Source organism: Piliocolobus tephrosceles, chromosome 8 (genome assembly GCF_002776525.5).
Source record: "Piliocolobus tephrosceles isolate RC106 chromosome 8, ASM277652v3, whole genome shotgun sequence".
Classification (NCBI taxonomy): domain Eukaryota; kingdom Metazoa; phylum Chordata; class Mammalia; order Primates; family Cercopithecidae; genus Piliocolobus; species Piliocolobus tephrosceles.
Genome location: NC_045441.1, coordinates 73,822,269 through 73,847,268, shown reverse-complemented (window position 1 = coordinate 73,847,268; position 25,000 = coordinate 73,822,269). Strand labels below are relative to the sequence as shown.

General features: G+C 35.8%; 1 protein-coding gene across 1 annotated transcript in view; it reads right to left on the bottom strand.

The window, feature by feature from the left end:
* Positions 1–25,000, bottom strand: part of COL28A1 (collagen type XXVIII alpha 1 chain) — a 179,295-nt gene that overhangs the window by 110,824 nt on the left and 43,471 nt on the right. The window contains exons 12-15 of the mRNA XM_023224880.3: positions 15,473–15,541; positions 14,284–14,352; positions 3,336–3,404; positions 824–892 (exon numbers count right to left, since the gene is read on the bottom strand). Of these exons, the coding sequence (XP_023080648.2) occupies positions 824–892; positions 3,336–3,404; positions 14,284–14,352; positions 15,473–15,541 (276 nt within the window). The remainder of the gene's footprint in view (positions 1–823; positions 893–3,335; positions 3,405–14,283; positions 14,353–15,472; positions 15,542–25,000) is intronic.

Below are 25,000 nucleotides of genomic sequence, written 5' to 3'. Positions count from 1 at the left end.
TGGATGCAGTGAACAGTGAACACTTCTACCTTGCTGGTGGGAATGTAAACTAGTACAACCAGTATGGAAAACAATGTGGAGATTCCTTAGAGAACTAAAAGTATAACTATCATTGGATCCAGCATTCCCACTACTGGGTATCTACCCAGAGGAAAAGAAGTCTTATACGAAAAAGGTACTTGCACATACATGTTTATAGCAGCACAATTCGCAATTGCAAAAACATGGAATCAACCCAAATGCCCATCAATCAATGAGCGGATAAAGAAACTATGATACGTATATTATAGTGTGTGTGTGTATATATACACATATATGATGGAATACTACTCAGCCATAAAAAGGAATGAATTAACAGCATTCGCAGTGACCTGAATGAGATTGGAGACAATTATTCTAAGTGAAGTAACTCAGAAATAGAAAACCAAACATCGTATGTTCTCACTCATATGTGGGAGCTAGGCTGTGAGGATGCAAAGGCATAAAAAAGACACAATGGACTTTGGGGTCTCAGGCAAAAGGATGGGAAGAGGGTGAGGGATAGAAGACCACAAATTGGGTTCACTGTATACTGCTTGGGTGATGGGCACACCAAAATCTCACAAATCACCACTAAAGAACTTATGTAACCTATCACCACCTGTTCCTAAATAACCTATGGAAATAAAAAAATTAATTTTTAAAAAAGAACATACTAGATTTATAATTAACCAGATACCTGTGTGGCATGGTTGTCATGTATACAGTTCAGAAATGTACATACATAAAAAACGATGACAATTTTATTGGCATTGTTTCTAGTGTATACCCTATTATACAGTACCTTGTCCCCTTTGATTGACAGGCCTTGTAATCCCTGTGGGCCAGTTGGTCCTTCAGAACCTTTTTCACCCTGAAAGTACAAGGGAGGGATATCAATGCACCAACCAAAATCCAAATTTTAAAAGAGTTTACATTACAAATACTATGAATTGTGCTTCAAAATTATTTTTTAAATCAAGCATCCATAGTCATTGTTTACTACAAACGGGTAATTCTAATTGACTCTGAGATTCACAACTTGCAAAAAATACATTAGTCATAACACTTAAACAAGAAGGAAGCTATCCAAGCAAAACACATATGTAGCATCCCTGAAGTTAGAAAAGAGCTCAGTTCCCAATTTAAACAAAAATATTCTGGAAATGGAGCACCTAATCAATCACGTAGTATAACTAGCTGGATCAAGCCTCCTTTTCCTTAATATTGCCGAAACTGGGTCCATCACAAAAGGAAAATTTATCTCTCATACTAATATGTGAACTAATTCTTGCTAGGATTAGATCACTAAATTTTTTTGTCTGTGTTTATAAACATTCATTGAAAATTTATGTTTAAAAGAATTCATGGAAAATCTTCTTGGATATGCTTCCATAGTTACATGACCTAAGTGAACAACTCTGTCCTTAATATAATTTATATTAAGTCATAATACTTCATGCATTTTTATGAAAAATAAACCATATAATCAATCAGAAGTAGCATTCATTTAATAAATTTATTAGAACCAAGAGTAAAGTCAAAGAACATTTACAAATTAGCCCCAAATAGGACATACAGAGGACATCCATCGGTCTGACTGGTTGAGGAATGAAATATTCTGACTAATGGGTTCTTCTGATCATTACCACAGAATATAACTGCATATACTTGACCCTATAACAGCACAGAACATGATGTGTTCTTTCTTTGATGAGATAGAGGTCAATGCTCATGAGCTATTACATACAAGAGTATCACTAAAGTATGATAATACTTTATATAATATAAAAGTATGTTGAACCTGTCATTATGAAATACCCTGGAATACTCTTCTTAATGTTTCACATACTCATTTCTCATTTATTTCTTTCTTTTTAAAAAACACAGATTTTAAAGAGAAATAATTCTATTTGAATTTTTCAGATTATTTGGGCTACACATAAATAGAAATAGAAATTTACTAAGTGCCAAAAAATTTCAAACTGTGTGTTATAAAACTTTCCTTGATGTCAAGCCAAGTTGCTGACCTGTCTTCTGACAGTGATACTGTGATTAGTCAGAGGTGTTAGTAATATCCCTTTATCCAACATATTATTTCCATTATCATGACAAATTAAAATGTGTTTGTTAACAAGGGCGTCTTTGTCACTCACAACTGAGGATGAATTATTTGTTTTTATCTAATTGTTTTCCCTCTAGTAGAGATTTAGGATTCTCATAGGTAATTGAATATTGATCATGGTGGAAGAAGCTGAGAATGAAATGCACTTTTAGAGCATGAGGCCATACTGAGAAGGTCATATCTTAGTAACCTGATGGAATGACTGATGTGGAGGGTCTCAGACACTTAGAAAGCTGCATGTACTTCTCTGGGCAGTATGTGTGTATATGCATGTGTGCGTTTTGAGGGAAAACTTTGGAAATAAAGGAAGAAGGACTCCAAAATGTATCTTTATATACTCTGAAACACTGTCAATGCTGCTCAAAGTATTTTGGAAAACGCTTTTTAACGTGGCCTTCAGCAAATGTGCCAAAGATTATATACAAACTGCCTATAGCAGGGGACAGCAAACTACAGCCCATAAGCCAAATTCAGCCCACTGCCTGTTTTTTTTTACTATAAATATAGTTTTTATTTATAAATATAGTCACATTCATTCATTTATACATTGTTTATGGCTGCTTTCGAGCTACAACAGCAGAGTTAAGTAGTTACAGCAGATACCATATGGCTCACAAAGCCTAAAATATTTGCTATCTGCCCCTTTACAGAAAAAGTTTGCCAATCCTTGGTGCAGAAAAACTTGAGCTCAAGAATTATATATGGGAAATGATAGGAAATTCTCAATGGCCAGGTAAAAAGGAGGTCTTTTGTAACATTTTGTTCCTGTGGTAAAATTTTCTTTCTTATTATATTGATGGCAGTACTATTACAGATTGGTTTCTTATCTGTGTTTCACAAACAAAGCTGTGAACAAAGCATTGCCATAGCTACACACAATGATTTAACCTTTGGGCATAAGGATGTTACTTATCACTGTAGCTTTAATGACTGCAAACTACTTTAAGAGATTTTTCTAATTTCATGTGTAGTAATTACATGAAGTAGAAGTCTTTCAATTATTTATTTGTAGTTCCAAATTTTACTGTACTTTCACATTACAGAGAAAATTACATATTCCTTCATTTAACAGAATAAAGATGGTCAGAAAAATACTTAACTTCTAAAAATTGGCTAGGACACATTTTTAAAATTTGTAATTCATGAGCATGCAAGACAAAGCACCTTTTCCTGGTACTGAAGGTATTGTTACCTTTGGTCCTGGAAATCCTTCTCCGGGTAAGCCCCTCTCTCCTGGTACTCCCTCAGGACCACGGGGACCCTGGTTAGGATAGGAGAAAATGAGGAGCAGGAGGAGAGAGAAAATGGAAGGAGGAGTGATGAAAGGGAGGAAAGAGGAAGAAAGAGAATGGTTATATTTCAGCTCACATGCAAAAGAAGAAAAAATGGATAGTTGGATCTGTACTAAACATGTACAGGCTTTTCCTACTTTATTAGTTCCTGAATACTACAGTATAATAACTATTTACACAGCATTTATGTTGTATTAGGTATTATAAGCAATCTAGAGATGATTCAAAGTATACTAGACGTGCATAGTTTATTTGCAAATACTATGCCGTTTTATACAAGGGACTTGAACATCTGTGGACTTTGATATCTACAGAGGTCCTGAAACCAATCTCCCACGAATACCAAGAAAGGGCTAATGACTGTAGCTCTATTTAAATTTTTAGTGAGAATCCTTCTAGTAATCTCTATACTGATCAGTAGAATGGTTGAGCTATGAAGAATAATATTCCCATTGTATTAAATACTCGTTCCATTTGATTGGCATAAAATGTTCTATTCCAGTGTTCTCAAAGTAGAAGAAAACGGAAATTAAATCATGCTTTGAAATAAGAATTAAGAAACAAATTATCTGAGGAAATGCTAAAAGTCTAGAACAGTGTGGCCCAGAGAAGGATGCAGAGTGATTTAATAATTTAATTATCAGGGGAGCGCTGTGAAGAAATCATCACACAGCTGTTTTAAAGCATTAAGTGCTGTTTACATGTGTTTTAATTTCTGTACTGATAAATTTAGATTAAAACTTGAATTATTTCAGGAACTGGTTGAACCCACAGGCAGTTTTATATGCAAATTGAAATCTTGATAGGATCATTAAGGGGAAACATGATTTTCAATTGCAATGATTCAAATTAAGAAGTTCATGTAACTATTGCTCAGAAAGCCACTAGGAAAGATGCCTTCTCACATGAGTTAAGAAAAACACAGTCTCAGGCTTTGGAATGGACTTGCAGAAAATGTACTAATGGAAAAATAAAAGAGTAATAGTGAGGTTTTCATTTAAATCAGGAATTTTTAAAGATGATAATTTTTCTCTCCTTTTCTTCTTGGCCAGAAGGTAAAAAAGTAGTAAAGGAACTTATAACAAGAATCTTAGAAGAAAAAACTGAAGCTTTTTCTCTGATGAATCTAAACGATAATTAGGCTTCACTTGCCAGAGAAATCAACCTATGATGGAACAAAGTCTGCCAACTTTCCCCACAAGTTCCTAAACCAGCACACTACAGCCACTGAATGATCTTTGGGCTGGAGATACAGTAATCCAGGGTGATTTAAGATATGCTTTCCGCTAAAGCCCAGTAGCAGAACGAGGATGCAGCATTATACTCATCAGTAACTGATCACAGCTACAGATTCGTAAGAAAAAGATCTGCTTTCCAGTGTTTAATTTTTTTGTCCTTCCCTAATGTTTTATATTTTGCAAGACAATCTTCTTTAGTATTTATACATACTTATTTAGTAAAGACTTTAATTAAAAGAAAAAGCTAACATCTTACTCAATTTAAATTGCAACATTTAACAGAAACCTAGCTTTTAACACTTTCGAGATCTTAATGAAAGCACTAATATCCATGACAGTTTACTCTACTGGCAGAGCAATTACCTAGTAGAAAAATAAATAGGAGCATGAAAATTATTAACAGATTACAAACTAAGCCAAATTATTAATAGATTGCAAACTAAACCAAAAGTGCCAAGTCAACATCACATACTTTAACAAAGAAAACACATACTTTAACAAAGAAAACATTGACAAATTATTTTTTCCCTAATGATATGACAAATGAAAAAAAAAACACAATTTACATTAAATGTAAGGAAGTATTTTTCCAGTTCACTCAACTTTTTTCATTCATCCAACAAAGATATACCAAACTCCTAGCAGGTAAAAGGCACTTTGCTAGGTTCTAGGGATAGCAGACAAAGCTGCTCCCTGTCTCATGGAACTGATAGTATTGCATAATAGTTAAAAGCAGATTTTGGTGTCATTTGGACTGAGGTTCAAGTCCCAGCTCTGCTACATATTAGCAGTTTCACCTTAAACAAGTAAGTCAATCTCTGCAAAGCACAGCATCCTCCTCAAAATGTTGATAATAATAGTATCTACCTTAACCACAAGTGCTCATGTAAGGATTAAGTCAGAGAAACTTAAATCTTTTACAGATTAAGCACTCAATAAATACCTGCTATTATTATCCAAATTATTTTACTTTTAATTGCTAAGAATGCCCTTTCATGGAAGTTTTTACAAATAAAGGCAGTCCCAGAGTGAGTTATTTAAATTAAACAATGTGTAAAAAGCATGCTGCACACAATAAACACTGAATCTTCCTTCATTCTCTGCACTTCTGGAGTACGTTAGCTAAGGTGGAGGTGAAAATATTGGAAGCTTTAAGGAGTCAAGTATTCAAAGCTGCTGAGAACAGAGAGTTAACACTCATGGACAATCATTTAGGGGAAAAAAGCAGCGATCCAAAGTGTAATTTCTATAAACCATCAGAGCAATATTCCACACCATCAGTATATTCTCAAGTCTTCCAGTTAAACACTCAGAATGAAAGATGATCATTAACCAGAGAAGAGAAGTAGAAGGTACTTGGGTTAAATGAGCTATAGTTTAATTTATTAAGATAGTACCAAAAGATTATTTTTAAAAGACAGAAATCCTTCTATTAAAAAAACTCAGTGTCCTTTCTAAGGCCATGAGAACCAATTACAACTATGACATACTTACTTGGCTTCTAATGAACACCTCTAATAAAAAATAAATAATGAAGGAATCTAATTATCCATTAATACAGCCTGATCAGTGAAATGCTTTATTTCAGACATTAACAATGAGGTAAAATATGATTGTTCATTATGTTCATCTTATTACTTTCCATAGTAATCTCAACAGTGTTAATAATAAAATGCTTTCAATATGCGTTGCAAGCATTAGAAATAAATATGCCAATAATAATAGTAACTGTCCATTATCTCCAAACATTGCCTTCTACTTTATTTTTTAATCTCAAAGTAATTACAGTTCTCTTTCAGGGTTTTTTTTTATTTATAGTGCTCTGAATAACCTTGCATAAAAAACAAACAGATCACCCTGACAGTCTTAACCAATTTAATTTTTATGGATCAGTTACATCTACCAGACCAGCACAACACTAGTGGTAATCACATAAAGATGACAGATGACAGTTCAAAAGTAGGTCTCGGAGCTAGAACATTAATTCAATCTATCAACAGATTTATATTAGTGTGGTAGTGAAAAGAGAGTAGTAAATATGAAACACTTGAAATAATTCAGGCAAAGAAACAGAAGTAAAGGACTTTCAGTAGAACCTTTGTCAGTCCTAAGATAAGTCTTTATGTTACTTCTAAATAATTCAGAAATTCACATTGTTGGCCGAGCATGGTGGCTCGCACCTGTAATCCCAGCACTTCAGGAGGCTGAGGTGGGTGGATTACCTGAGGTCAGGAGTTCGAGATCAGCCTGGCCAACATGGTGAAACCCCACCTCTATTAAAAATACAAAAATTAGCCAGGTGTGGTGGCTGGAGCCTGTAGTCCCAGCTACTTGGGAGGCTGAGGCAGGAGAATCACTTGAAGCCAGGAGGTGGAGGTTGCAATGAGCCGAGATTGCCCAATTGCACTCTAGCGTGGGGGACAAGACTCTGTCTCAAAAAAAAAAAAAAAAAAATTCACATTGTTGATTTTTTTATAATGACATTTTGATGCAACGTTTTGATACATTATTTAGGATCTTTCCCATCTGTGTTATGATTTTAGTTCCCAATTAAGTATAATTCTGTGTAATTATGACTTGGAAAGCAAGCAAGCAAGCATTTCATGTTCTGGTAATATTGTTAAAAACTCTCAGCTACAAACAGTTAGAAAGACAGGTAATATACATTTTTTAAGTGAATTTTAAAGGCATGGAAGACTCCAAAGAAGATAAGAGAAATTACAGGGTTCAAAAAGAGAGAATCAAAACTCGAAAACTCTGGCATGTAAGTTAAGCATCTTAGGTAAGCATCTAAGCTGGTGCAACAGATGTCCTGAATAGAAAAGTATGTTTGTGTGGTAGGAAGACTAGGAAATTTAGAGGGAGAAACAGTAGAAAAGACTTTGGCTCATGCAATGGAAAATGAAGACAGAAACTGAGAAATTAAGATTCCCACAAACTTACAGAGACAGTCTCCAACTTAAGATGGAGTTCGACTTAAGATTTTTGGATTTTACAATAGTTTGGTCAGCATGTAACCCCATGGTAAATCAAGGATCTCCTTATGACTTACAATGGGCTCATGGTTTCTACTGAATACATTGTGTTTGCATCCTCATAAAGTAAAAAATATATATATAAATCAAACCATTGTAAGTTGGGAACCATCTTCAGTGTTACCAACACTAAATGCATTTCCAACTTACAGTATTTTTGATTTATGATAGGTATAGTAGGATGTAACTCCATTGTACGTCAAAGAGCATCTATATATATTCAATGAAAGAACAAGGTAGAAAAAGCCATCCCATCAACAAAACGATATGAATGACAAGAATCTTGTCTGCTTGACTTGGGCTCATAATAACTAAATATTTCTATGCTGGTCCTGTACTGTGTGTGAATTTATGATTTCAATTAACATTATCTAAGTAGTTCATGAACACCTTAGTCAAGACATTAGCATCAAGGAGACCCCTGGAGTACATAAGAGATACAAACACAAACTCCTCTCAAATCCTAAGAAAACTTAGGATCCACAATTAAAGCCCAGCTGAAAATAATTCAGATGGCAAAGTACAAAACATAAAAGAAAATAACTCACAATGAATTAAAGTAAACTAACACAATGTAAACCTCCTCAAGAATGTCAAATAATAGAATAAAATAATAGAGACAAAAAAGAAGTACTTTAAATACTTTTTTTTTTTTTTTTTTGAGATGGAGTCTCGCTCTGTTGCCCAGGAGTGCAGTGGCACCATCTCGGCTCAATGCAAGCTCTGCCTCCCGGGTTCATGCCATTCTCCTGCCTCAGCCTCCCGAGTAGCTGGGACTACAGGCGCCCGCCACCATGCCTGGTTAATTTTTTGTATTTTTAGTAGAGATGGGGTTTCCCTGTGTTAGCCAGGATGGTCTCAATCTCATGACCTCATAATCCACCGGCTTTGGTCTCCCAAAATGCCGGGATTACAGGTGTGAGCCACCACACCCAGCCAGTACTTTAAATACTTAATGGTCTTAAGGAAATAATGGAAAATACAAGAACAGTACAGTAAAAAGATAACAAATATAGTTAATAAAAGGTAGATTTTTAAAAATAACTTTAAGAATTTTTAAAATACTTATTAACTTAAAAATACAATGAATGAGTTAAGAACATTTTATAACCTGATGAAGATAACTTTGTGGATTATAAGTTAGATTTGAGAAAATTATCCAATTGCAACCAAATGTCTAGAAGGATTTCTTGATAAATAGAATGGGGAAAGAAAATATTTGAAGAAATAATAACTAAGAACTTTTTTAAACTATGGAGTCCTCAGATTCATGAAACAGTAAATCTGAAAAAAATATATGTGAAAATATATTCACACTTATGTGAATCATAATTCCTCTACAGGAAATCTAAAGAATAAAAAAAATATTGCAAAACAGCCTAAGGCAAAAATGAATTACTGCAAGAAATTATAAACAGACTAAAAACATGGAAACAGAAACCATAGTTGCCAGCAGACAATGGAATTAGTACACAATCCAGACTGCACCAGCTAAATTATTCTTACAAAGCAAACTAAACAATGGCATTTCAACCAAAGGCTGAAAGAGTTTAGTGCTAACATACTTTTACTGAAAACATCTTCTGAAAAAAATATTTATTGAAAAAATAAAGAAATCGGCCAAGAAGAAAAGAGAAATTTAGGAAGCTATGTCAACTAAGAAATGGGTAAATATATGGGTAAAACTATACAAATACTAACTTTAAAAAGTTCAAAAATAATAATAAATAATTTTGGTAGGATGAAAATAAGGTAGAACTAAGTCAACAGGAATAATACTCTGAAAGTGGAAGAAATTATTAAAGTAAAAGTCTCATATGGTCAGTATATTTTTCAGGAGCAGGTGGCAATATTGATGACATTTCAAACCTGTTAGTCAAGAAAATATGTTAAGAATCAACCTAAATGCCCATCAAGAGTAGACTGGATAAAGAAAATGTGGTACATATACACCATGAAATATTGCACAACCATAAGAAAGAATGAGATCATGTCCTTTGCAGCAACATGAATGGAGCTAGAAGCCATTATCCTAGGCAAACTAACTCAGAAACAGAAATCCAAACACTGCAAGTTCTAACCTATAAGTGGAAGCTAAATATTGAGAACACAAGGACACAAAGAAGGGAACAACAGACACTGGGGCCTACTTGAAGGTGGAAAGTGAGAAAAGGGTGAGGCTGGATAAATTGCCTATCAGATACTATGCTCATTATTTGGATGATGAAATAATCTCTACACCAAACCCCTGTGGCATGCAATTTACCTATACAACAAACCTGCACATGTACCCCTGAACCTAAAATGAAAGTTAATAAAAAGAACACATATTAAAGTTTAGTAACCACAAAAAAGAAACAAAATATGTAAAAATATATACAAGTATATGTACACATATATAGATATATATACACCAAGTTGTGTATGTGCATGTATATATGCTTGAGATATGTATATATATTTGATATTTCGCCCAATTTCTAATTAGATTTTTGATTTATTATTGAGTTTTGAGAATTTTTTTTAAAAAGTATTCCCAATACAAATCCTTTGTAAATTTGTAGTTTGCGAATATTTTCTCCCAATCAGCAGCTTGTCTCTTTAGACCCTTAACAGAGTCTTTCACAGAGCAAACATTTACCACTTTGATGAAGTCCAATTAATTACTTTTTAGGGGGCATCATGTTTTTGGTGACATGTCTAAGAAATCTTCATCAAGCCCACAATCCTAAAGCTTTTCTCATATGTTTTACTCTAAATGTTTTATAGTTTTTACATTTTATATTTAAATCTATGATCCATTTTGAGTTACATTTTGTGTAAGGTGCGAGACTTAAATTGAGGTTCATTTTTTGTGTTAGCACAGATATCCAATTGCGCCAGCACCATTTGTTGAAAAGACTATGTTTCCACTATTGGATTGCTTTTGCAATCTGTTGACTACATTTGCGTAGGTCTGAATCTAGAGTCTCTATTCTGTTCCACTGATCGTATTTCTATAATTTGCCAATACCACACAGTCATCATTACTGTGACTATATAATAAATCTTAAGACCAGATAAGTTAGTAGAATTTCTCCAAGTGTATTTTTTTTGAAGTTTCTTAAAAGTTATTCTAGCTCTTTTGCCTTTCCATATTAATTTTAAAATAGCCCTGTCCAAGTCTAAACAAAATCTTGCTGGGATATCAAAAACATTTGCACTAAACTTTTACATCAATTTGGGAAGAATTTACATCTTTATGTTATTGAGTCTTCTAATCTATAAACATGTCTGTAAATTTATTAAGTATCTTTGATTTCTTTCATCAGTGTTTTGTAGTTTTATACAAGTCCTATACATGTCTTATTAGATGTCTACCCAAGTATTTTTCTTTTTTAGCAATTAAAAATGGTGTTGTGCTTTTAATTTTAGTTTCTGTGTGTTCATTGCTAGGATACAGAAACTAAATTGATTTTGTATGTTGATACTGTATCCTGTGACCTTGCTGAACTCACTTGTTAATTCTAGGAGGTTTTCGTGTAGATTTCTTGGGATTTTCTATGGAGGTCATCATATCATCTGCAAATAAGGACAGTTTTATTTATTGTTTTTATACCAATGCCTTATATTTCTTTTTCTTGTCTTACTGTGCTGGCTAGAACTTCCAATACTATGTTGAATAAGACTAATGAGAACAGACATCTTTGTCTTGTTCCTGATCTTAGAGGGATGCATTCATTCTTTCACTATTATGCGTAATATTAGCTCTAGATTTTTCATAGAAATTGAGGAAATTCTTCCTCTATATCTAATTTTCTGAGTTTTTATGAGAGATTTATCAGCATTTATTAGGGTTTTGAGTTTTGTCAAATGCTTTTCTGTGTCACTTGATGTGATCTTTCTTCTTTAGCCTATTAATATGGTATATTCCATTGATTAATTTTCAATTATTAAGCCATACTTGCATCCATAGGATAAACCTCACTTGATCATGCTGTACAATTCTTTTTATACATTGAATTCTATTTAGCTAGCATATTGTTAAGAATTTTTATGTCTATCATATTCACAAGGTATATTGGTCTGTAGTTTTCCTCTTATGTATATTTAGTATTTTGTTTTGGTATCAAGGGAAAACTGGCCTCATAAAATAAGTTGATAAGTGTTTCTTCCTCTTCTACTGTCTGAAAAAGATAGGGAGACTTTACTGTATCCATAATGTTTTATGTTTTTTAAAGAAAATCTAAAGCAAGAGTAGTAAATGTACTAAGTTTAATTATCTACCTGGTGGAGGTTTACCAACTCATTCTCTAGATTTTCCAGTATGATTAAAATATTTCATTATTTAAAAACAAAAACATTTTAAGAACAACAATGAATAAGTGAAACTCATTCTTAAGTTTAGTTTTGAGTTTGGAAGGTATACATAATAGCAAAGCACAAAGTTCTTTGGAAAAAACAATTGTCAATCTACATTTAAAAATTTTTTAGGCCGGACACAGTGGCTCATGCCTGTAATCCCATCACTTTGAGAGGCCTGGGCGGGGAGGGGATCACCTGAGGTCAGGAGTTCAAGACCAGTCTGGCCAAAATGGTGAAACCCTGTCTCTACAAAAACTACAAAAATTAGCCAGGTGTGGTGGTGGGCACCTGTAATCCCAGCTACTCGGGAGGCTGAGGCAGGAGAATCACATGAACCTGGGAGGCAGAGGCTGCAGTGAGCTGAGATCATGCCTCTGCCCTCCAACCTATATGACAGAGCGAGACTCTCTAAAATAATAATAATAATTGTGACTTATTTCTTTGACATTTTCAGAATGTTTCCAGCTCTGAAAATTATAGACCTAAGGAGAACCCAATCTTTTAATTTTATAGAAGTTAAAATTTGAGACTTTGCTAAATTAAATATATCCACAAGTTCTTTGATATTTTTCATAAGGGGTGAAATCTTTTTCTATTCCACTCGAATCTGAGCTGCTCCTATGCTTATTTTAGGTGTCACAGAAATGATGCTGTATAATTTCTGAGGCTGAGCCTCACATGATGAGTGGCTTCTGCCTATTAGAACACTTCTGCTTGGATTTAAGCTGCCATGTTGTGAGGAAGCCCAAGCAACCACCTGTAGCTGCCCATGTGGAGGAAAACTGAGGTCTCTGGGCAACAACCCCAGCTAAGCTCCCAGACAACAACCTGCACCAAACTGCCAGCCATGTGAGGCCATTTTTAACATTCCAGCCATTTTAGCACTCCATCTGACTTCAAGTTATACAGAACTGTCATGTCAACCCGCAAAATCATAAGAAATAACAAATTATTGTTTTAAGGCACTAAGTCCTGAGGAAGTTTGTTAAGCAGAAACACAGAACCAAAACAGAGAACAAAATAAGTTAGTGGTTTATCTTTAATGGTACTATCTAGTTAGTGGAAACTGAGACTAGATGACTGATCTCTAGATGATTAATCTAGTGTATTTTTCTTCCATATGATGCTCTCTTTTTTGAATTAGTATATTCAGACATTAGTGAAAAACCTAAACCGAAACAATATGTTGCCATTTCACTCACAGAGTGCAGTAAGGAAGTGTATGTTTATGTGAATATACACATGTGAGGAACTATGCAGTGCAAAGACAACTTCAAAGACCAGCTATCCACAATCAGTTGTTTTCATTTGTACCTACGTGAGTCAGCTACTATTTTTCCCTAGGACAATAATGATTACTTGAAAAGTTAACAAGCTTCTTATACCAGAATAATCATATTTTATTTACTTCCTCTCCAAATGTCTTTTAATAGAAATTTTTTCTTCTCCAACAACAGTAAACTTCAAAGCTACATAAAAGAGATGTTGTGAATAACACAGGTATTATCTGTCTACCATTATCAATCCTAACTCTAGAGCATACTCATGAATTACATAATGAGCCAAGTCTTTATTCTCAGTGATTTTTCTTGTGGTTACAAAGAAATCCATTATAAAGTATAAACATTAGGCTTGAGTCCAGATCTTCTTCCTAGAAAATGTTGACACCTGAGAACTCTTTTCTTCTTGTTCAAGTTGATTAATCTTGTAAGAAGTTACAGTAAAAGAGAGTTGGTTGTAAACATCATATATATTTACACATATACATATATACATAGTTCTATTTCAAGTGTTGTGAAAAATAGCACTTGGATCTGGTCCTTTCATATTTATTTTCATTTGTTGCTCATAAAGATACAAGGTGGTCGGGAGGCTGAGGGGGGTGAATCACCTCAGCTCAGGAGTTCGAGATGAGCCTGGCCAACAAGGCAAAACACCATCTCTACTGAAAATACAAAAAAATTAGCTGGGCCTGGTGACGTGCACTTGTAGTCCCAGCTAATTGGAGGCTGAAGCAGGAGAATCACTTGAACCCGGGAGGTGACGGTTGCAGTGAGCCGAGATCGCACCACTGCGCTCCAGCCTGGGTGACAGAGTGAGACTCCATCTCAAAAAAATAAATAAATAAAATAGATACAAGGTGGATTAATTTGACTCTTTATTCTAACCAGAAAGAACAAGCAAAAACTATATTTGTCCTTTTCATTCCATCTAGAATTTTTGCTACTTACTGGCTGTCCAGGCTCACCAACTCCAATGGGTCCTGGAGCTCCCGGTCTTCCTTCTTGGCCTCTTTCTCCCTAAGAGAAAGAAATAATAGAATGAAATCTTGAGATTTTAAATAAAGAATAAACATAGCACAAAGTTGTCTCAAGATTTCAACAAGGATAAATAGCGAAATAGACAAAATTTGCATATTCATAAAGGTAAAAAATTCTAGACGAAGAGAAATAGCTCAAATTTAAGTGAACAAATTACCCTAAAATGTTTATTATCTCTTCTTGTCCAAATGTAATTCAGCATTTTCAACTTTCACAAAATATTATGTAAGAATTGGCAGGACACACTGTGTGGCAATGCATTTTGTTACTGAGCTGACTAAGCTGACAAAGCGTGTGCTGTGCCCTGCCCTCTTGCCACCATCCAGGAATGTCACCCCTTCCTTGTCCCCGCTCTATCCTACTTCACCTCTCCTTTAAGCTCTTTTCAGACTTCATCTCTGCCAGAAAACTTCTCCATAACTCTGCCAACATAAACTCCACCTTTCCTGGAGTTTCAGTGTGCTTATTGTTGAAATGCTATACATGGGGATATTCAATTACATTCAAAGTACACTATTTCGTACTGCTTCCTATTTTAATCCTGCATCAAAATCTTACTGTCACAACCACTTAGAAAAGCCATTCAAAATAGGCACTTCTGCTTTATTATATCCTGCATAATGTAGAGCCTCACAGGATGGATGTTCCTTCCTTCCCTTTCTAGTTCTCTACAAACCTCTCTGCCAACATTGACCTATTCATTGCCGTGGCCCTTCTGGTTTCTGCCCCTTTATGCTTTTTCAATGTGAACCATGATTGCCGATGTGTTAAGCTGTTTCACTTACCAATAACATATTTGCATGTGAATGTGTAAAGTCCATGAAAACTCAACAGAACTACATGTACCTTGGTAAAAGGGTGGATATTTGGAGACAAGTAAGTTTTTCATTCCAACAAAATTTAAAAATACATTAATTATTCTTGTGGTAACTGCCCCTGACAAGCACATTGCTGTCTCCAAGCATATAAAATGAAGTAACTTCAGGAAACCTCCTTGTGTCTATTGGGTTTAGGCCAAATGGAGTTCAAATCACGGCTCCCCCAGGCCCTACAATAAATTCAATAGTCATCAATAGGCAAAAAAGACAAGTATCTTTACCTTAATACCTTGTTGTCCAATTCCAGGAGCTCCTGGAGAACCATAAGGACCAGGAGGACCTGGCTCACCCTGGAGGAAGAAACAGTGACATCAGTTATATGTTAGGTCAACTCAATAGTACTGATTAAGCAGCTCTGATGTATAGTTTTGCAATAGGGGCCTTGAGAGCAACAACAAACCTAGTACATCGTGCCTGCCCTCAATTTTTTACAATTCATCTGGAAAGAAAACATAGACCCAAGATCAAATTATCCACTAGGCACAGTAGTCACAGTGTCTGGGTCCACAATACTTTTAGGAGCCTGCAAATATGTTCCAATTGTAATTTTTTTATTCAAAATAAAAATAAACATAATGACTATATAACAATGAATCCAGCTTGCATTCATAAATGTAATTTTTAAATATTTTTATGGAGGAAGGGGCCCACAAAGTCAAGTGTTTTCAGGAGTCATAACAGGCATAACGTGGCCATCACTCATTCATTCACAAATATTTAAGTGCTCTGGAAGACATATTTTGTTTCCTCTGCTGTGGCTGTTCTTTCTCAGCTTCCCTTCCCTGCTGATAAACCCCTAATTGAGTCAGCAGCTGTTCTTTGCTCTCAGAGGTATAGTATGAATGATCATTGGCCTAATGCAAGATGGGAATCTCCTTTCCTTTGTCACTGATTTATCTCAGTTGGTCACATGGCTTAATTCTGACAAACGAGATGTGAAGGACCTTACTGGATGCAAAGGAGAAAACTGCCTCTGCCTCTTCTTTCCTACATAGAGATGTGATAACTATCTTGTAACTATGAGGCAACAATCTCTAGGACAAAAGCCAGCGGTTGAAGAGGCCTGGCTCCTGGATACCCTCAATGAGCAACTGATCCAGTCCTGGACTACCTGTCTTCAAATATTCTGTTTACTCAACAGTAAGAGTTCTTATTATTTAAGCCACTATTACTCAAGATTTCTGTTACTCAAAGTCAGAGCATTTTGAAATAATAACAGCCTATGATGTGGCAGGCCCATAATAGAATTGAGGCATTTTAGAACTAGATGAGACCATTGCACTCAAACCCCTACATTTCACAGGTGAGAAACCTGAGTCCCAGAGAGATTACCTGGCCAGCCCAAACTCACACCTGAATACCACTTACACAGTTACAGCTCTTTAGGTCTTTCGGGCTTTAAGCCCTGTAGCATGATGATAGGGGAAGGAGAGTGGCTATTGACTTCAGTTACCCTTCTCATAATATTATTTTTTTCTGTTTATCAAAATAATATGTCAATGTAGAAAATGGTCATATATTAAAAAGCATGCATGCAAAAAAATTTTTAAATTACCTATCTATAACTATTAATACTATAAAATTTTGGTATATTTCCTTCCAGTTTTTTACATTCACACATGTACCTTTAATTTATGCTAAGGAAGATTTCTGAACACTCTTGCGTTTCAGCTAATGAATATTTGCTATTTAAAATTTAATTCAACCCAAAGATTTCTCTCTTCATGCTTTCACTAACCAACAGTAAAATGAAACAGGAAAGTGAAACAAGCCATCTCTGAGATGATGGGAGATAAAGGAATTTTCAGAAATACTAAAGTCTCAATTCGCCCCAGAAGCTTGTGATTTTGGAAGGGACACCTAGTAACCAGAGCAATGTTCTGTGGATATAGTAAAGACATTGCTTTACTTTAAGAAGTCTGTAGCGGATGTGATGGCTCATGCCTGTAATCCCAGCACTTTGGGAGGCCAAGACAAGTGAATCACTTGAGGTCAGGAGTTCAAGACCAGCCTGGCCAATATGGTGAAACACTGTCTCTATTAAAAATACAAAAAAAAAAAATTACCTGGACCTGGTGGCATGTGCATGTAGTCCCCGCTACTCGGGAGGCTGAGGCAGGAGAATTGCTTGAACCCGGGAGGCAGAGGTTGCAGTGAGCCAAGATCATGCCACCACACTCCAGCTTTGGCAACAAAGCAAGCCTCCATCTATTTAAAAAAAAAAAAAAAAAAAAAAAAGTCTGTTGACTTTGACCAATGCAAAAGGGAAAGAGAAGGGCTAAGAAGGGTCAGAGTCAAACCAGCTCCCCAAAAGATATGCCCAGGCTCAGGGTGATTTAAAACAAAGAATCCTAACTCAAAACGAGTCATCCACATCTATGATCCTTTGATATTTAAGTGGATTAAATTCAAAAGTACTTACTGTGCATCCTGTTGTGTACAAGTCAGTCTGGCAAATATTTTTTCCCTTAAAATCCTAAGGTTGTACTTGTTTTTCTATATTGATTAAGTTTTCTGAGCAGCCAGGTAACTGACATTCTCATTTTACATGTTTTTAGCCGTGGAATTTATCTTGCTTCACAATATCAGACATAAAAGTTCTCACTAAATTTGAACTTGTTTACTTAATCTCTGTCTCTGTCTCTCTCTCTCCATCTCTCTCTCTCTCTCTCTCATTGTCTCTCTCTCTCTCTTCTTTTTTTTTTTTTTTTTTTGCCTCTGTTACCCAGGCTGGAGTGCAATGGTGTGATCTCACTGCAACCTCTGCCTCCCGGGCTCATGCAATTCTCCTGCCTCAGCCTCCTGAGTAACTGGCATTTCAGGCACCTGCCACCACTCCTGGCTAATTTTTGTACTTTTAATAGAGATGAGGTTTTGCTGTGTTGGCCAGGCTGGTCTCGAACTTCTGGCCTAAAGTGATCAACCTGCCTCGGCCTCCCAAAGTGCTGAGATTATAGTCGTGAACCACTGCGCCCAATGCATTTACTTAATCTCACAGTTTAATCAAGTGCTAGAGAATATTTAGCTGTCTAGAGATTCCAAATTTTTGCTTCCAAATGCCTTTTTCTTACAACTTCTCATGCTCCCCATTCAAGTTGGTATCTCCTTGTCAGTTATACAGGTTGCATATGAGTGACTGTCTCTATCACTCAGCAAATGACACTAGGTACTTGCTATGTGGAATGCCATGAAGTAAAATTCAAAGAAGCTGAAGACATAGTTCCAAAACTTAAGGGACCAGCTTGAGAGATGAAATATACCATTTAAAACTAGGGTGTGAGATAAAAAACTACATATTCGGTACAACATATACTACTTGGGTAATGGGTTCACTAAAATCTCAGAACTCACCACAATATAATTCACTCATATAACCAAAACCACTTGTACTCCAAAAACTATTGAAATAAAAAATTTTAAGTATGTATGTATTATATAACATGTATATATATTATATATATATAATACCATTAAAAATACAATAATAACATCTACCCACTGTTGAATTTGGCTGACTAAAAAATAATATAATAATAACAATACAAGGCCCTAAATTCACTTATTCTATTCATTTTTTATCCCAAAGTGCTGGGATTACAGGCTTGAGCCACCGCACCCGGCTTTATCCCTTCTATATGTAGCATTGGTTCTGTAATGGGTCAGAAGGCATCTAAATTATATATTTGGTAGAGAATTTGAGGATTTTTTGAGTAGTGGAAGTTCTTCCTTACTTGGTACTTATCTGATGTTTGATCAGAAACAAACCAAGAGCCCAGGTTGGTGACAAGAAATTTGTTTGGTCATTACCTTGAAATGTATGGACCAGGAGAATCAAGAGTAGAAGCAGCTCTCTTACCTTAAGCCCAGGAAATCCCCTTAGCCTTCGTCAAGTACCAAGAGCAGCTGAGCAATATCTTAATATTGCTTTGCAAGGGAGTTACAGGGATCTGAAGACTACAGAGGGATTGCTCTCCCTTACCTGAACACCTCCTTAGCAACGTAGCTTCACATTTCACTTGCTTAGATTTATTTCTCAGGAGCCTGGTATCTCAAGGTAGGATCCACAAAACAGTATTGGTCTACAGCTCATGTTTATTCCCTTCCAATTTCCCCTTTTTCTTTCCTACAGAGAATCCTGAGGTAGTAAAGAAAGTGGTCCTGACTCTAAAATATGTTGTCTGGGTAAAAACAAAACAAGGAGGGAAGAGTAAGCACTCTAGTCAGAATGATTTCTGGGAATTTGCCAAGATGGCATAGCCCTGGTAAGACGGCAGGCATAATTCCTTTCCTGTTAATATTCCTACCCCAGCCCTTAGCAACACACACACACACACACACACACACAAAGAGAGAGATTGCATGCCTAAAAGATTGCATGTCCACAGTACTACTAATTATTTCTCTACTGTACTTTCATTTCTCATCAGAGACATTTACCAACAGGCGAGTATAACAAAGAGGTCTGGGTTAAAATGAGTAGCCCCAGAAAGAATCTGTTTCTCATTACCTCCATGTCAGTGTGAATGTGTGTGAATGTGAGTGTGAGTGTGTGTGGAGGCAGCAAAAAGTTTAGGTAAACCGCCTTGATCCTTCTCAGAAATCAAGAATACCCATGCTATGGGCTTCAAGAGGACAGGAAGCCAATGTTTAATAAAACCTACTATTTATCAGCACTGCCCAGACATATTATATACATTATCTCATTTAATCTTCTAACAATCATAGGAAATAGGTTTTGGGTTTCGGGTTTTTTTGAAACTCCTGGCCTCAAGTGATTCTTCTGCCTTGGCCTCCCAAAATGCTGGGATTACAGGTGTAAGCCAGCACACCCAGCTCTTCATGCATGGAGTCACAGGGAAAAAAACCATGGCTTTGAATCATTTGGTCTTGTAGAACCTTAGTTCTATCATTTACTAACAATTTGAGCTTTTGCAAGATCTCCATATGCAAAATGAGGATAATTATATCTGCCTTGTAGCATTGTTGAGAGGATTCAAGATATTGTCTGCAAAACATCTAAGTCATAACCAGTCACACAACACCTGTTTAATATGTAGAGATTTAATTGTTATTCACCAGACCCTTTTTGAGCACCAAAAAGGGTGCTCAAAGGTTATTTACTATTTTTATAGTAAATAGGTAAATAACAATTTATGTCTATAATTGAATATCAGGTTACCTAATTACAGACATAAATCAGATTGCACCTGCACTCTGCAGAAGCTTACAATCTGGCTGGAGAGACAAATGAATATAAAATAAAATACAAGCATGTGAATTAGCATAATAAAGATATTAACAGAATACATAAGACTCTGAGGCAGAAATGGTTAATTCTACCTTAAGGAATTGGGAAAGTTTCATATAGTAGAGGAAATGTTTGATCCAAACAAAGAAGTAGGAATCATAGCTAATCTGATCGAAAAGAAAAGAAACAAAAGTTACAGAAGATGAAAGAGTATGAGGCATAAAATGATGTTAAATGTTCTAGGGACAGTCAGCAGCCCTGTGAGCCTAACAGGCCGGAAACAAGGTGATACTAGCGCCACTGTCTGGGGTAGCATGGTCCAATGCAAGTAGACAGTGAGCCACATTTGTAATTTTAAAATCTCTACTAGCCACATTAAGAAATAAAAAAGGTAAATTATAATTAATAAATTTTACTTAATAAATAGAAAATATTATCATTTTGACATGTAATCAATACTTTTTAAAGTATTAATTATTTTTTCCTATCTTTTGATGCTAAGTCTTTGAAATCTGATGTGTATCTTATACTTACAGCACATCTCAGTTTGGACTAGCCACATTTCAAGTGCACAGTAGACACATGTGGCTACCTTATTGGGCAATGCGGTTTAGAGTGATTAACGAGGTTGAAGGCTCAGGTCAGAACCATGAACAGAACCAACATTTAAGTCAGGTGGGAGTGGAAGAATACAAAGATGTCTTGTGGGGAGTTGGGGAAAAAGAGAGTTTCAAAAAGAGACTCATTATTTCCAAAGATAAATTGTCATCTTTCACTCCCCAATATAGTCATCTTCCAGTGTTCTCCACCTCAGGGAAGGGCACCAGAATCCCTCCTGTGTCAAACGGGAACCTAGGGGTCATTCTTGATACCTCCCACTCCCTCTGCCACCATATGCAATGCATCCCAACACCTATCAGTATGCCTCCTAAATCTCTCTCTAATCCATCCATTTCAGTCCTCTACCACGCCTCTCCAGTCTACAGCAAACTGATAATACCACTTGTTCAAAGTACAACAAAGTCCTTAGGACTCTACTCGCACCCACTCTAGCATGCTCCAATTTATTCCCTCCATTGCTGCAGAGCAATTTTTTAATTTTAATTTTAATCTGAGTAAAACCTTCTGAGGCCTTTCCCTAAGACAGGGCTCCTTACAAGGCCCTGCCTCTCCATTCCATCTGTCATCAGTCACCTCTTCGCTCCCCACCCCAGCAACGTTGGCTTTTGTTGAATTCCTTGTACTTGCCTTGCTCCTCCTGCCACAGGATCTTTGCACAGTCTATTCTGTCTGTCTGGGACGCTCTTACCTCTCTCTTTCATAGTGATTCTTACCCTTCAGATCTTATGTTAAGCAGCATGGCTTCAAGAAGGGTTTTTCTGATAAGATGAAATCGCTATTTTAGTATTGATAGCACCGTTTTTTTGTTTGTTTGTTTGTTTTTTGAGCATTCATTACAGTTGCAACTTTGCATTTAATGTTCTCCATCTCCTCCCCACTAGAATGTGGGGATGATGCATATGATTTTCTTCAGCTTTGCATTCTCAATGTTTACCTCATTACTATCATTCACTCAATCATTTATGCAGCAAACATTTACTGAGCATTGACTAGGGAGCAGGGGCTCTGCTAGCTGCGGGAGGTGAGAAAAGCTGGAAACCTGTTCTAGGTTGAGGGAGCTGTGAGTGTAGAAATGCTCCTCTGGAGTTCCCTGTGGTTTGCTTAGGTTTTCAACTAGGAGCAACTGTATATAAATCACATAATGATATCAAGTACCTATTACACAATTTCTCCTACCAATTCACCCAGACACAATTAATCTTTTTTTTTTTTTTTTAGCTGAAAGAATAATGAAACCACTATGAAGAGGAAAATTCAGCTAAGAAAACCAAATAATACTCCCTATCCCTGGCACTGATTCTAACCAAAAGCAAATCCTTCATTTCTCTAAGATAATACATAAAAAATGGTTATCCAAGACTGAATTGAGGACAGAACTTTACCCTTTCTTTGATAATACAATTATGAACAATTTTATCATATTTTCTTAACATTACAAAGATGTTTTAGCAACTTTTAAAAATCATTTCCCAGATATGTATGGCACCAGCTTTAATATTTTAAGTTTTACTGCATATATGTAATGCTTTCCAAATGGAAGAAAATGATAGATGAGCATTTCGTAGGTGCAGAATGGTTCAAGTATGGTCAGGATACATTCTCAGCTGAAACTCAGTGAAGTGATGACTGTATACAGAGACTTGGAAGAAAGGTCAAGAAAGCCTCCTTTTGGAAAGAGAGGAAGGAAGGAAGGAAGGAAAGAAGGAAAGAAGGAAGGAAGGAAGGAAGGAAAGAAGGAAGGGGCGAATATTTATCAAGTAATTGTTAAATCAAGCTCCATTTTTAGCACCAAGTTTCTCATTTCAGAGGAAGTGTTGTGTTATAAAAGGCTGGTTTTTAGAAAATTTATCAGAATAAACTTGGTGTACGTTAGTATAAAGACAGTTGTCAAAAAACTTAACTACTTAATTAAAATGACCAATACATATGGCACTTACTATGCAACAAGTGCTGCTCTATGTGACTGACATGTATTAACTCATTTAATCCTCACCACACCTCTAAGAAGTAGCTACTATTATTAACTTACCCCATGGATGTGAAGACTGAGTCATAGGGAGGTAAAGTAACTTGCCCAAATCAAACAGCCAATAAAATACACGACTGGGTTTGAAACCCAGGGGTTTGACATTAAAGCCAGTACTCTCAACCACTATGCCAAACTGCCTCTTGAAACTTTTCAATTCTTCTTTTAAAGTATTTGAAAAATTGTATGACCACAAACTAAATTCATATCTTTATTACAGGATGAAAAATATAAACGTCATATAATTACAACCTACTCATAACTGAAAATCCATCATATGAAGACAAAGCATCTCTAAAATAAAACATAAGCCAAGAGGAAATATAATTTATCCAAGCTGATGCACATGCTATTTCAGGTACATAAAGTCTACCTGGTTGTTACTTAAAAGTAATGTAAATTATAACTGGCAATACTGTGATCACACAAGGTAAATCTACATACAAACCAGTAAGTGAACTGTACTGAGTTTAGAACAACTATTATGTCAAATTTCCAACTAAAATCTTTTTTGAATACCAGCTACTTAGGTAAGACAAAAAGTCCAGTCCACATACTCTACCTACTTGTGCTTTCTAAAGCAGAAAAAACTCCATAATAACAATGAATTGATGAAGAATATAATAAAAATTATATTGAACCACATTTTAGTAACTCTTAACTCATCTTCTAGAATGCTATTGGGTTTAACCACATGAAATTGATAATATTTGATCATGTTTGGCCTACAAACATGGCAATTCATGTGTTTCAACTAATAGGAAAGTCATACTTCATTATATTTAACAAAACCTAAGAAAATGCAAGTTATTTTCCCTAAAAGGAAGGACCTTAGGAGAGGTCTTTTCCCTAAAAGCAGGAGACACTTTAGGAGAGCTTTTAGAGATCGCAGCTCTAGAAGACACTGTTTAGAATCCTCCAGCACAAAATGAGTTGCTGGTAAAAATTCAGGGTGGACATGCTCCATTAACCTAAAAACAAGGCCATTGATTTATGAGAGCAGATGAGTGCATATGACAATGTGATAATGTTTCTTAAAAACTCACCCTTGGAGACTGGGAGGAGGAAAACATGGGGAGTTATTGGTTAATGGGTACAGAGTTTATGTTGAGACAATGAAAAAGTTTTGGGTATAGATAGTGGTGATGGTTATACGACATTGTGAATGTATTTAATACCACTGAATTGCATACTTACAAATGGTTCAAATAATAAATATTATGTTATTATATATTTTGCCACAATAAAAACACCCTTGGAATACAATTAATATTCTCTGTTACAAACTTGCTATTGCAACTTACTTGAAATAAATAAGGACATTGATGTAATTACAAAGAAAACATTCTGACATCCCTCTGAAGACACTGCAGTGGCTGATCCTGTTCCACATTAGTGCCCCCTTTGACTATGCATGCAGGTTAGACTCAGCCACTTTGTGGAAAGTGTTGACAGCATTTTCAGTTCCTTGGTCCATCAGAGCTTTTACCTCACACACACACACACACACACACACACACACACACAGAGTATACATACCCCATCTGCTGAGAACCACATGCATCAGCAATTTGGGAATAGAAATCATCTACCTTGAAGCTATTGACTGACATCCCACATGTTCTGGCAGCCACTTCAAGTTGTCACTATCAGTTGTCTCGCATCAAACGAGTTAATAAGCTCATTTAGAGTCTTGGTGGGCAGATGTGCATGTAGGTCAAAGCCTTCTCTACAGCAAGAATTGCTGGATTACTAATGATTCCTTCCCTTTAATTAGGCCCAGAACAGAAATAGCATTTAGACTTTGACATCTCTGAAGGAAAAACATTCACGTCGTTTGGCAGCTTGACTATG